The sequence below is a fragment of the Cydia splendana genome, unplaced genomic scaffold, assembly GCF_910591565.1.
Source record: "Cydia splendana unplaced genomic scaffold, ilCydSple1.2 scaffold_111_ctg1, whole genome shotgun sequence".
In the NCBI taxonomy this organism is placed as follows: domain Eukaryota; kingdom Metazoa; phylum Arthropoda; class Insecta; order Lepidoptera; family Tortricidae; genus Cydia; species Cydia splendana.
In genome coordinates, this window is record NW_026946837.1 from 187,968 (window position 1) to 203,519 (window position 15,552).

General features: G+C 34.6%; 1 protein-coding gene across 1 annotated transcript; it reads left to right on the forward strand.

Moving 5' to 3' along the window:
- Positions 1-14,599: 14,599 nt before the first annotated feature.
- Positions 14,600-15,247, forward strand: LOC134805439 (uncharacterized). Its single transcript, XM_063778746.1, has one exon. It carries the CDS (start codon positions 14,600-14,602, stop codon positions 15,245-15,247), a length of 648 nt encoding a protein of 215 aa, XP_063634816.1.
- Positions 15,248-15,552: the final 305 nt, after the last annotated feature.

Consider the following 15,552-nt stretch of genomic DNA (forward strand, 5'->3'; position numbering starts at 1 on the left):
CACAAATCACATTTCTAATCACTACCCACTGAATGCCATAAGTTTAACATAACGCACACAAAATAATTATAATTTATTCTTGAAATCTTATGAAATATCACACTCGGCCATCCGACTGCGTGCTACCTCCGGTGCACGATCAACAATAATATCACACTCGGCCGTGTTGCCAGATGCCTTTTCAATCCTATTATAGTTAGACTAGTCTGTTTATACAATACCAATACTCTTCATTGTACACCAGAATACAATAAAATAATACAAAGAATTACAGCAACTCTAGTAGAGGTAAACTTCAAATTATTTAATTTACTCATGGTATCCGGTATTGCAGATGTAAACGGTATTCATTCTTCAGACTAGTATTACTATTACATAAAAAGGGATACCTATTTAAATACCTACTTATACTACTGATCATGTTAACGTTCACGAAATACATCGTCCACACTGTCAACCCCATACGATTAGTTATTTTAGCTTATTACACGCAGGATTACAGACATTATTATCGGCACGTACTTATAGAATAAGCCCAAATTTCATTGCATTGATTTTAGTACTGTAACATACTTATAACAAACATGGCACGAGCAATACAATTTAGCCTGATATATCAGAATAAGAAGAAAGAGACAACTACCACAGTATGAGCCATAATAACTGACATCAATAATCAAATTTTTAGACCTTTTATGGTAAATGTAAGAACTGTTTATGGGTATAATGTTTTGGGGAAGCTACGTAATTACATTAATGGCTTAATCAGGTTTGTAATTAACAGTTGCAATTATCTAATATTTTCTCTCTGAAATCAAACATTTTTTTTTTTCAAATTACAATACTAGTTACATGCTTGATGACGTCCTCTACTGTAGGTCCTTCTTGAGCGTCGCCTTGACTCCCGCGGTCCTTCTTCGTGCGGGTCATCTGAGAGAGGCCCTCGTCGTCAGCGCCTGCTGTGGTGACGACATCTGTATTCAGGCTGTTCTCGCGCTCGGCTGTCGCAGTCCACAGCGTCCTCTGTGGTAGATTCACCGTCGCTAACCTCCAGCGTCTACCGCGACTCTGCATCAGTCTTGCTCGTGACGGCAGTCTAGGTGATCTCGGGGTGTCAATATTGGAATCCATTTTACCCTGTAATTAAATTTCAGTGCGCTGCATGATTGGTTGTTAAACTTTCTTCTCACCCTACACTTATTTAAACTCATAATAAACTCTTTAAACTCAAATTATTTACACTCTTTAAACTCAAAATAAACTCTTTAAACTCAAAATAAACTCTTTAAACTCAAAATAAACTCTTTAAACTCAAAATAAACTCTTTAGACTCAAAATAAACTCTTTTAACTCAAAATAAACTCTTTTAACTCAAAATAAACTCTTTAAACTCTATTAAAATAAACTCTTTAAACTCAAAATAAACTCTTTAAACTCAAAATAAACTCTTTAAACTCAAAATAAACTCTTTAAACTCAAAATAAACTCTTTAAACTCAAAAGAAACTCTTTAAACTCTTTAAACTCAAAATAAACTCTTTAAACTCAAAATAAACTCTTTAAACTCAAAATAAACACTTTAAACTCAAAATAAACTCTTTAAACTCAAAATAAACTCTAAAAACTCAAAATAAACTCTTTAAACTGAAAATAAACTCTTTAAATTGAAAATAAACACTTTAAACTCTTTAAACTCAAAATAAACTCTTTAAACCCAAAATAAACTCTTTAACTCTTTAAACTCAAGATAAACTCTTTAAATTTTTAAACTCTTTAAGATCTCTGGCAGCACACTACATGGCCGCACTCTTAAACAGCACACCTACATGGCTGTAGACTCTAGCAGCGCACTACATGGCCACATTCATAAACAGCTCTAGACTATTCAGACAATTCGTACTATATACTCGTATTAAACTCAAACTCATATTAAGCTCAAACTCAAAATCGTATTAAGCTCAAACTCAAAATCGTATTAAGCTCAACCTCAAAATCGTATTAAGCTCAACCTCAAAATCGTATTAAGCTCAACCTCAAAATCGTATTAAGCTCAACCTCAAAATCGTATTAAGCTCAAACTCAAAATCGTATTAAGCTCAAACTCAAAATCGTATTAAACTCAAAATCGTATTAAACTCAAAATCGTATTAAACTCAAAATCGTATTAAACTCAAAATCGTATTAAACTCAAAATCGTATTAAACTCAAAATCGTATTAAACTCAAAATCGTATTAAACTCAAAATCGTATTAAACTCAAAATCGTATTAAACTCAAAATCGTATTAAACTCAAAATCGTATTAAACTCAAAATCGTATTAAACTCAAAATCGTATTAAACTCAAAATCGTATTGAACTCAAAATCGTATTGAACTCAAAATCGTATTGAACTCAAAATCGTATTGAACTCAAAATCGTATTGAACTCAAAATCGTATTGAACTCAAAATCGTATTGAACGCAAAATCGTATTGAACTCAAAATCGTATTGAACTCAAAATCGTATTAAACTCAAAATCGTATTAAACTCAAAATCGTATTAAACTCAAAATCGTATTAAACTCAAAATCGTATTAAACTCAAAATCGTATTAAACTCAAAATCGTATTAAACTCAAAATCGTATTGAACTCAAAATCGTATTGAACTCAAAATCGTATTGTACTCAAAATCGTATTGAACTCAAAATCGTATTAATTAAACTCAAAATCGTATTTATTAAACTCAAAATCGTATTAATTAAACTCAAAATCGTATTAAACTCAAAATCGTATTAATTAAACTCAAAATCGTATTAAACTCAAAACCGTATGGACCTCAAAATCGTATTAGACTCAAACTCGTATTAGACTCAAACTCGTATTAAATTCTCTGGTAGCACACTACATGGCTACACTCACAAACAGCACATCTACATGGCTGTAGACTCTAGCAGCACACTACATGGCCGCACTCATAAACAGCACATCTACATGGCTGTAAACATTAGACCCGGTTATATGATACCACCTACATGATATCTAGAACCCTAAGAGTCTGACTATTAGTACACCACATACATGGTGACTAACTACATGCTAACTACACCTTTACCCACCTACATATATAACTAAACATTAGACCCGGTTATATGATACCACCTACATGATATCTAGAACCATTAATGTCGGACTATAGTACACCACATACATGGTGACTAACTACACTTTTACCTACATACATAGGTAACTAAACATTAGACCCGGTTATATGATACCACCTACATGATATCTAGAACCATTAATGTCTGACTATAGTACACCACATACATGGTGACTAACTACATGCTAACTACACTTTTACCTACATACATAGGTAACTAAACATTAGACCCGGTTATATGATACCACCTACATGATATCTAGAACCATTAGAGTCTGACTATAGTACACCACATACATGGTGACATTGGTGACTAACTACATGCTAACTATACTTTTACCCACCTACATAGGTAACTAAACATTAGACCCGGTTATATTACCTACATGGTACACATACATAATAGCCAAATCAATATTGAAAGTTTAATTGTTGTTACCAAACCACGTAATTGTCGTTACACGGCACTTAAGGTACATAGTAATCACTTAAGACACTCTTCATTCATTTCAAAACTAACCACAGGCGGTTATCAAGCATGACTTGCTATTGGATCATTTAGCTCATACTAAATATACCTACTATTTAATAGATTAGGTTCAGTATTCGAAACTCAAATATAGGATGTACATGTATGTAAACACTTTCATTTAACGACAGTACGTATTTCAACTAGATCTGCATAACAACCGAGAACTTCTGCATGTCTCTTCACAATATGGGCATATTAAAATTTAAAACCACTAAAATTTAAAATCAGTTAAATAAAATTGTTCCTTCAACGACAATAAACGTACTTGCCTTTAATGGTACACGTACAGTACTTATTTGTTTTGTAATTGCTAACGGATTCATTAAATATTTATCCAAATCGTATCCATTGTATTCAACTTCGCTAAACATTGATACTACACAAAAATAAAAATAACATCTTATGTACAGTGCAGTAGTAACTGCACTGTACATAATCGTAACATGACTCTTGTAAAAAGTTATCCGCAGAGTTATAAATTACGTAACAAGTCTACTTCGTTACTTCAACTTGACTATGATCGCGTATCTGCATATTATTAATCAGGTTTTGAGATTATAAGCATTACACAACTTAAAACTTACTACCATAACGTCAGAGTAAGTATATAAAATATGTATGTATATAAAATATGTATATGTAGATATACTAGGTACTCACACGTTCTGGTCCTTTTATGGGCGCCGTGTTACCACTTCTGACTTGTAATGAATCAAAGTCCTTCGTACAATCAATTGCCTTTATTTTACTCTAAGTTCCTACTTCAACACTTTCGACATTCTTAACTTAACAAGCAGTAAGCCTTCCTACTCAATGTTACCGGTTCAAGCGCCAAAGCGAGAATGCCCCTTCCATCTCATGGTAAGTTACATTTATACTTTTTCATCATTTGAATTGGCGGGTAGGAGAGTAGGGTCATTTTCGCGACTACCGACATATTAATTAACAAATATTCGGGTAAACACAAATCACATTTCTAATCACTACCCACTGAATGCCATAAGTTTAACATAACGCACACAAAATAATTATAATTTATTCTTGAAATCTTATGAAATATCACATAACTGTATTATAATAAAAAAGTAAAATATATATGTATATCGATTAAAAAAAAAAAGTGCACGCCGTAGGAAAATTGTAATTATGTGGAAAAATCAAGAATAATTGGTTTTAAAATCATCTGTCAGGATATTGCGGTTAACTTTTTATTTTCGGAGGCAACTCGTTTTTTCTGATACGCGCCATACAAAGATTTTGAAAAAAAAATATAATTAATTATTTTTCCAACCAAATTAGCTAAGATTAATTTTGGAACATAATAAAACCTAACAAAAGCTATTCCAATAAAAAAAGTTCAAATTTAAGACTTCGGTTTCTATTTCTATGGAGGCCGATTTTCAGCCCACCGTGCGGCGGGGCGCGTACCAGTACACGGTGGGCTGGCCTTAGGCCATAACTCAAAAAAACCGATGTGGTATTTTTTGGTTTCCAATGACTGAATATTATTAGCTAATAAGTGTACTTTTATCAGGTATAAATAGATCCGGCATAACTAATTACTTTCATTCTCTAACAATCCTTGAAAGTTAACGCAACTCCCGTTTGTACGCGCTCTCTTATCAAAGGCTCATTAAGTGAACGTCATTAGTAGTGAATTCCTGAGGCGATTGTGATTTTAGTGATTATTATTAATATGGAGCTTAAAGAATCAGGTATGTTGTTTCATCTTATATACAAAGTATAACTTTTTCATTAAAAGTATATTTATAATAATAGGTCTACGAGGTAACAAAAAGTCATACAAACAGGATTAGAATATTTTGTTTACTTAAACTTCTAGTTATGTTCCCAATGAATTCTAACATCGAAAGTAGTATTGTTTTGAAGCTTGATATCTCTAGATTAACGGCCATAAAAGATTATATGCAGACGCCTGCGGGTTTGATAGTTAAAAGACTGCTACGCCTGCGTAGGCCAGCGCGTAGCAGTTCTACGAAAACATTACGAATGGAAATTTACCCTTTTTCTTACTTTTTTCAGGTGATGTGTAGGTCGGATGTTTTACAAAGGGATTTTTATTTAACTTAGTAGTTCAGATACAGAAGGATGTTGTCAAGTGCTTAAAACAAATTAGTAGGAATGTTGCCAGATGTAGAAAACGTAGGTACAAGTGATTTGGATAACATAATAATGTACTTACATTGGTAGTAGACTTGTAATTTATTGGAAACCATCTTTGCGAAATCAGTGTATAGTTCTTAAGAAACATTCGAATTGGTTAAATGAGAAGCAATGTGATAATTTTCCAATAAAAATAAGGTGACTGAAAAGACGTTAAATATTGAATTGGGACAACCGTCATCATCGGGCAATTCGGAACCCTCTACTTCAGCCGAATGGCCAAAAAAAGGACTTTTCGGCTTGTAGTAAGCGGTCAAAACGCAGAAGGTTAGCAGCACTAGCAACCTTGGATGCATCAGCAGTCAACAACCTGACGAATATTAGCTAATTTAGAGATCAATCAAATCCTTACGATGCACGTGCTATCTCTTCTCACAGAAGCTATACTAACAAAACACCAATATTTGTTACTACGTACTTATAAATTTTCGAGTTTATCCTGTTTTACCTTCGTTTGGTAAAGTAATTGTGTGCGCGCACATAGACAAATACGAATCTCTTATCATTATCTAGTAAATTCAATAAAAGATTATATTATCATTTTCTAGTAAATTCGGACCCTATGATTACGGGCCGTAGGAAACTACCAAAAACAAAAAATCTATAGTTGTCACAATGTGTTCTTATTTAACTAGATGTTTAAAATACATTTTAAGTAGATGAATCTAAAATATTAGTTGATCTATGTTAGTTTTTTAAGGTGACTGACACGTGACGTGAAATATTTTGCGTTGCATAATTTGTACGATATTAGCATCTCTGTAAATATATAATTTTTAATTTTAAATATAGATTTTTACAATATAATTGATAAAAACTATTTGTTCTATTATATTATTCAAGAATACGTTGTAATTTATTTCTTAATTCAATTTTTATAAGGCTTTAAAATTGTACGGATTTTGCATATTTTTTTGTTATTAGTTAGATTTTTATTATGATAAAATATACAAAGAAGAACTATTTATTACTGTTTTTTTACTAGATATTTAAACAACAAACATGAACATATTTTTATTTTGAGGGTATCTTTGATACTTTCGGAGAAATCGATTTTTGACCCTTTCTCCATACAAGCCGAGCCACCGTGCAGTATGAAGGTATCGCGGCTGCTGGCGTATCTTAGCTGTTTACTTTTGGTTTGGTTTGTTTGTATGATTCTACTAGTTTAAAGTATTATTTTTGTTGACTCGTAGAAAAAGTATTGTATACAATAGTGATATAATCAAGCTTTTCAATCTCGTACCTCATTTAGGCAACTCAGCAAGCTTCGTTGCCTAAACACGGTACTCGACTGAAAAACTCTCTATTATATCACGATTGTATAAAATACTATAAAACTCGAATAGATTATTGTAAAGTTACCTTGCAGACCTCGCATCTAAATATATTTGGTCATGATATTTTGAGTTTTATTCACCAGTACTAGAGTTCACTTTTATTAGCGATTTCATCAAGATGTAGCTTTATTGAATTATATTGGTTGTTTAAAATTCGAATAGAAATTGTAAAGTTACCTTGCAGACCTCGTATCTAAATATATTTGGTCATGATATTTTGAGTTTTATTCACCAGTACTAGAGTTCCCTTTTATTAGCGATTTCATCAAGATGTAGCTTTATTGAATTATATTTGAGTGATATAAATTAAATTAAATTAAATAATCATTTATTTCAGGCAAGACCCATATAAGTGTTAGTAACAGGACTTAAATACTAATGTTAAAAAGGTACAATTTTCATTAAAACCTACCATGCAAGACAATAATAATATGTTACCTACTTAGAGCTAAAATAATACAAATAATACAATACCGGGATTACCGGGTGAGCCATACATACACAAAACTTTTTGTTTAATACTTACATGATATATAAAGTTAGAATATAACTGTGAGATCCTCGTATTTCAGCCCGTACAAGATTAGAACATGAGCTTTATTGCTTAATATAAAAGTTCAGTTTTAAATAATTAACCTGATTATGATACGTTATGATTAAAGTTCTTTGGTGAATAACATTGTCCGTGACACATGACGTCAGCGTTACGTTACGCGTTACGCGTTACGCTGAATCGAGTTTATCATTTTTTCCCCACCTCAAAAAGTGCTCAGCGCCGCTAAAGAAGTTTTCACTTTAAAAATTACGATGAACCGTCAACGATAACAGCATTTGAATCTTTAAATCTTTAAACGTAATTATCTCGAAGGTCTACTTTTAAAGTTACATGCCATGCGCGTGACGCGTGACACGGCAGCGATGTGAAATTGGGGCGGTCACAAAATTTCACGAGAATGGGTTGAGAATTGTGACCTGTAGAGGAGAACATCCGGACATACAAAAGCAAAATGCCCGAGTCAAAACGTAGACCTTCGGTTAATAGAGTCAGACCAAGTAAAGTCTGCAGTGGATTTGATAGCCCACTCAGTGCAAACATTCATAGTTTACATTAAAAAAGTATTATTTTGAAATTATGACGTATAAACAACACTGGCACTGCGACGGCTATCAAAATCGCTGCAGACTTTTCGTGGCTTAACTCTAAATGAGTTTTACTTTCAAAATACTGACGTTTATAATTGAATGTTTTTGTTTTATGTTTAAAAATATTTAATTTAATTAAGTTAACAGTCGTTTAAAAAATATTATTTTTACACAACTTTCAATCGTGGCTGAATGCCGGATGGGTTTGTGCATTTGATGCCAAACCTGTCACAAAATGACAATATGGCGGAGAATGTAATGGCTCCTCTATACACGATGGGCCAACGCCGGCCAATCCAAGAAACGCATTTATGTAACTTCGTATAAGACGAATAAAGTCTAAGGAAAAAACGTGCCTCGGGAATCAAGAAAAAGTCATTCTCGAATTGATGGCGCACACACCTTTAGCCTATCCTCGGCTAGATGGCGTGACGACACCGTTTCATATTTAACAATTTTAAGACAGATATCAGTGAATGAACATGGATCAAAATGATATAAAAATAATAAAATAATTTATCCATATAATACATTTTTTTGATAATTTTATACGTTTTCATTTTGAGTTTTAGTCGTGTGTCGATTGTCGATAGATGGCAGTAAATTTACTGCGACTACAAAATTTACTATGACAGGACCCCTCTGGCCTCTATACTATCTATTCTTTTTGGTAATACGTTTACACTCCTCGTATTAGAATTGAAAATACCTACTGTTTAACTTGGTCGAAAGGCACCAAATCTGACTCGAGGCTGTTATTAATTTATTATATTATGTTCCTTTCAGATTCACCCGGCTCTTGCCCTCTGGCCGGCGGTGTTGGCCAAAGCTAGCTTTGCGTTTCACCCAGTGATATACAACGTGAAGACATTACGGGTAAGTAAATACATAATTAAAATTAGGGTCTGTTCCACAAAGTCTGAGTAAAGTATTGGATTTAGGATAGCTAATTAACAAATAAATTAACTGCCAGATAAGACTTCCTGATAAAATAGTTCCTGTTTCACAAACGTCTACCCATTAAGTTTATGTGCCAGTTTGCTACTTTTAAATTACAGATGGCAACATCGCACTTTGACGTTTCGATTTACGGAACATGTACGTGAGAGCATATCAAAAAAAAATTACCACTCTGAAAAGTATTATTCAACAGTATATGTAGTTCTTATAGTTTCGGAAAAAAGTGGCTGTGACATACGGACGGGCAGACAGACGGAGACAGCATGACGAATCCATAAGGGTTCCGTTTTTTTCCACTTGGCTACGGAACCCTAAAAATAAGAAAAAGAACCAGTAAGGAAGTAAGTTCAATCTTTCACAGTAAACATTTTTGACGTTATGAAGAGGTGTTTTTAGGGTTTCGTAGTCACCTAGAATAGAAACCCTTATAGTTTCGCCAAGTCTATCTGTCTGACTGTCCGAGGCTTTGCTCCGTGATCCTTAGTGCTAGAAAGCTGCAATTTGGCATGGATACATAAATCATACATTGCGACAGAATGGTAAAATAAAAAGTACAAAAAATATTTTTATTAGGGTACCTCCCATACAAAAAGTTTTTTTTGTTATTTTTTTTTCTTTGTCTCGATAGTGTGGGGTATCGTTGGATAGGTCTTTCAAACCAAATAAGGGTCTGCTAAAATCATTTTTGATATAGTTAAAAATTTAATATTTACGGAAATATGCGCTCTGAAAAAAAAAAATGTCCACCCCCCTCTAACTTTTGAACCACGAGTCCAAAAAATATGAAAAAAATTGTGAAATAAGAGCTTAATAAATACTTTCAATGAAAACTATAGCGAACATGATCGGTCTAGTCGTTTGTGAGTTATTGCAAAAAATCGCCTTTTCTTAGTAAAAATACGTAGGTAATGTACAAAAAGCGCTGCAAAGGTACTCCCTTATATATGATACTTACTAATTAAATAGCCCCCGTTTGGCCTATTTTGACAGAATGGTAACTACGAAAGCCGACACTGAGCATGGCCCGACATGCTCTTGGCCGATTATTTTTTGCTTTTATTCGACTAGAATGGTTTTTGTTGTCATTATTGAACCCAATGCAATGAAAGTTTTTTTTTTCAAATGCATGTTCTATACGACACAAACAATTGTAAATATGAAACTTTGTACTATTGTTACCTAAGTATCGTTATTTACGATTATTTGTGTATCGTATATTTATAAAACCAATATCGAATTTTGCCTTTGGAAACTTAAAACATGCTTGCAATAAGAAAAAACTTATTAAGAACGGGTTTTCAATAATTTCAATATTCAATATTAAAATATAAGCAGTAGGTACTTAACACTCATCAATAAGTAGTCGTGAATTGCAACAAGTATAAATTAAAAAAATGGAAAAGCGATAAGCACTAGTTGGCGATAAGCTACTTTCCGCACGCTAAACAGCTACGTAAAGTAGCACTTTCTGAGAAACTATATCAAAATAGTAAATTACGATATAACTGCGGAAAAGAGGAAATCTTGTCGCTTTTAAATTATTCGCACGTGTATCGTAGAACGTTTTATAGTACATATGGCCCTTTAAACTTTTGACATACGCACGAAAAGTGCTATTTTACATACTAGTGCGGGAAAAAACGACCATATTTACTGTAATAGTTATTTACGATACAAGTGCGGAAAAGAGGAAACTAGTGGCGATAAATTAAAACACAACCGAAGGGAGTGTTTTAAATCGACACGAGTTGTGAGTTACCTATTCGCACGTGTATCGTACAACGTTTTACAGTACATATGGCCCTTTAAACTTCTGACATACGCACGAAAAGTGCTCTTTCTCGCACTAGTGCGGGAAAGTAGCACCATATGTACTGTAAAATTAGTTTCAACTCTCCTTGGTCTCCCCTACTTACACATTTTTTTTTTTTTAGCGCCTGGAAAACGACCAAAGAGCTCGGAGAAGACTACACAGAGGAGAAGAAAACAATAGAGCAATAGAATTGCGTCATGTTAACCCTTAGAGAGGGCTAATTTTGCCCTAACACGACGCAAGTAAATATATCACTGTAATTTTATATTAATACAAAATTAGCGTGCAGCGGAGTAATTTCTGCTTTGCTGCTTGTAATTAATGTTGCTATAACATTAATAGGTATTAATGTTGCTATAACATTAATAGGTATTAATGTTGCTATAACATTAATAGGTATTTTATAAATACTACAGCTAATAACTGGTAAAAGATCATATTACAAAAATGTTACTTATTTTTATAAATTGATTTGTCATCATAGATGTAAGTAAATTGAGGTAGATATGGTACCAGGCGCACGATTGTGAGCCATTAAATATAGGTTCCGGAACCTATATTTAGTTAGGCGTATGGGTGACGCCAACCTGTCAAGCTGTCAAAATCGTTGGATCAATTTTTAATTTTGTCAACTATGAACGTCACACGTCTACATAAATAAAAGGTCATTGTTTGTCATTCGGTATAGACATAGTATTTACCTAGTCACTGTAAAATTGTTATAGCAGTTATTTTTTAATTATTGAAAGACAATTTTTTATACATAAGTTGCGTTAAATAGTAGTTAATTACATTATTGTGGAGTATTGCTACTTATACCTTACACAGTAGATTAAGGAAGATGTTGAGTGCTACCGTTCGCCAACAAACTGTCATGCAGTTTGGCGAAAAAATATGTGTAATATATTGCTGTGTATTTTTATTGAGTAAATAAAAAAAAAAGGTAAGATCCAGGTAACTGTAGGACAAATAAATGTCGTTAGAAATTTTGCAATGTATACATTTTAAACTTAGGTCACTTGGACGTACGAAAAAAGGTCGTAGTATTTTCGTGCACTAGCATTATTGTACTTTAGACATTAAAAAAATTGGTCGATTAACCGTAGGACATGCATCTTTAGGCATTGTGTACATTTAGACATTTTGATTTTCGATGTTCTGTCTTTACGAATTTCGTACTTAGGATATTTGATTTTAAAAATTATGCTACCATAACGGGGGCATGGGGGCAAACAAGAGGGCCAATCGACAAAAAACAGCGTAACGAGCGTGATAAGTACAGTCAGCAGCAGAAGTTGCTAAGCGGGCGAGGTGTTCAAAATTCACTTGGCACGCTCTTATTCACTTAATATTAAAGTCGCGTCGAGATCATTTTGAACACCTTATCCGCTTAGCAACTTCTGCTGTTGACTGTACATAATTAATAGCTGTCCATGTTATAACAGTAATTGACTTTTACCAGATTTCTAGAACTTTGTCTTATGCAGAAATAGAACTTAGGTATTTGTACATAGTAGCAAAGACATATGTAACTTCGTATAAGACGAATAAAGTCTAAGGAAAAAACGTGCCTCGGAATTCAAGCAAAAGTCATTCTCGAATAGATGGCGCACACACCTTTAGCCTATCCTCGGCTAGATGGCGTGACGACACCGTTTCATATTTAACAATTTTAACACATAGATATCATTGAATGAACATGGATCAAAATGATATAAAAATAATAAAATCATTTATCCATATATATACATTTTTTGATAACTTTATACGTTTTCATTTTGAGTTTTAGTCGTGTGTCGATAGATGGCAGTAAATTTACAGTGACTACAAAATTTACAATGACAGGACCCCTCTATACTATCTATTCTTTTTGATAGTAGGTACGAAAATAAGAGAAAAATGTGGCCCTTATTTTGTCGGGTCTAATTTTGTTAAAAATGATATTGGCACTTGGCAGTTCCTAGGTGTATAAGTACGAATAAAGGATGACTCACGTTAGACCGGGCCGTGTCTGGGCCGGAGGTTCCGGGGCTTTAAAACTTTATCTAATTGAAGTGACCGTTATTTCAACTAGGCAGGTTTCTGACGCTTATTAATGGCGCACAACCTTAAAATGAGTACTTAATTGTGAAGCGTTCGGCAAGGTCCAAAGGTCCTTAGAGTGATTTGAAATTTGTATGTGATTTAGAATATTAATGTTCTCGAATATACCTACTCTAGCTTTCTATGGTTAGTATAATATGTTAATATAAGTTAGGGTATATAGAATAGGTCAAGTAGGTAGTGTTTATTGTGCTTATGATTTACTTGTTTTTACCCCTTTGTTGACATTGAGCGCCATCTTTAGTTTGTGACAATAGGGAATATTACGCAAAACTCTGCGTAGAGGGCGTGACTAACACAATCACATGGCCTACCGTGAAACACGACAGTCGAAAGTTCGGTTTCTGCCTCTCTATCACTCCTCCTTATTCGATCGATAGAGAGGCAGATAACAAAATTTCGATTTTCGCGTTTCGCGGTAGGCCACCTGGCCCCTATTTCACCACGGTGACAGGTGCGACAATTCGACAAATGTCACTGTTGCTGACGTCACAGGCATCCATGGGCTACGGTTACCGCTTACCATCGGGCGGGCCGTATTCCTGTTTGTCACCATCATTGTATTACTTAAAAAAACTTTATTATATCGGCAAAAAACAGGTATTTCTCTTGCGATGTTTATGATGATAATGATGACAATTGTCACAAGATTTAAAAGAACTTACGGTAATTCTTGACAGCAAATGAGTTCTGTGTCGCAATTTCGTGACAATTGTCGTGTTTCTTGTGACAATTGTCATTAGCTTCGCAAAATAAGTATTTATTAACTGGCGATATAGTGGAGTTTTTTTTAATTAACATGTTGGTGGCAAACAAGCGCACTGCCCGTCTGATGGTAAGCGGTTACCGTAGCCTATGGAGGCCTGTGACGTCAGTAACAGTGATGTCGACAATTGTCGCACCTGTCACGGTGGTGAAATAGGGGCCTGGTGTAAATAAACCGCCTTGATGCATCTCATAGTAAAAACTTGGCAAAAAATCTTTTTAAGGCGTAGTTAAGTTACTCTATGGTTTACTAAACAAATTAGTGCTGCACTCTGGCGGCAGAACATTGCAGTAATACTCCCTATTGATTAATAAAAATGTTAATAATAAATACTATTGCAACAGATTTTATCTAAAATGACAACCTTAAGGCTGCATTTCCACTAGAGATGTACGAATATGCGTAGCGAGGGATGTGGTTTTAAGGACCAATTTAATACTATCACTACACGCTAAGCGAGGAAAACAAATGAAGTGTTTGAAGTATTGCTTCTTAACAAACACATCCCTCGCTACGCAACCTCGCACATCTCTGGTGGGAACGCAGCCTAACACTTTTGCAAATGCTGTACCCATGCTACTTGTATGGACAAGTGCAATAATATAAGTTACGCGGACGACATGGCCTTGCTGGGGCCCTCGGCTGATGCAGTACGACAGCTCATCAATATATGTGAGGAATACGCCAAGCAGCATGGTCTAAAATACAACACGGCCAAAAGTGAGCTTCTTATTTTCAAAGCTCGTAAGTATAACCCGTCTACGGAGCCGAGGATCATGTTGTGCGGCGCACCTCTAAAAGTTGTAGATCGCTTCAAGTATCTGGGGCATATGCTCACAAATGAGTTGAATGATGATCTGGATCTGGAAAGGGAGAGAAGAGCGACGGCAGTGAGAGGCAACATGCTCGCCCGCAGGTTCGCACGGTGTAATAAATCAGTTAAATTGACGCTCTTTAGAGCTTACTGTCAGAATTTCTACACGTGCAGCCTGTGGGTGAAGTTTACACAACGAGCCTATAACGCATTGCGCGTTCAATATAATAACATCTTGAGGATGCTGTTGCGGCTGCCGAAGCACTGTAGTGCGTCCGGCATGTTCGCCGAGGCGCGAATAGATGACTTTTTCGCCATTAGGCGGAAAAGAATCGCCTCCATGCTGAGGCGGGTGCGCGGCAGCAGCAACAGTCTTCTCAGGGTGTTGGCCGAGCGCCTCGACTGCCCGATTACAAAGTTTTGGGTGGAGGTGGCAATTGGGAGAGCTAAATAGAGCATGGCAACCTGCGCTCCTCGTCTCGCAATGGCCACACATCTGCCAAATACTAGTTTTTAGTCATTAGTTTTTATTTTTATATTATAGTTTTCATTCGTTCTTTTATTTTTAGTAATTAACATAGTTTTTAAGTTTATACCTACTAACAACGCTATGGATCAATGATCTGAAATAAACGATTTTTTTTTTTTTTTATTTTTTTTTTATTATTTAAAGGCTACTATTTTGTACAAAACTTAACGTATTTAACCCTAAAGGTCTCTGCCCACCACACCGTATCATACCATGACCGTGCTGTGAAC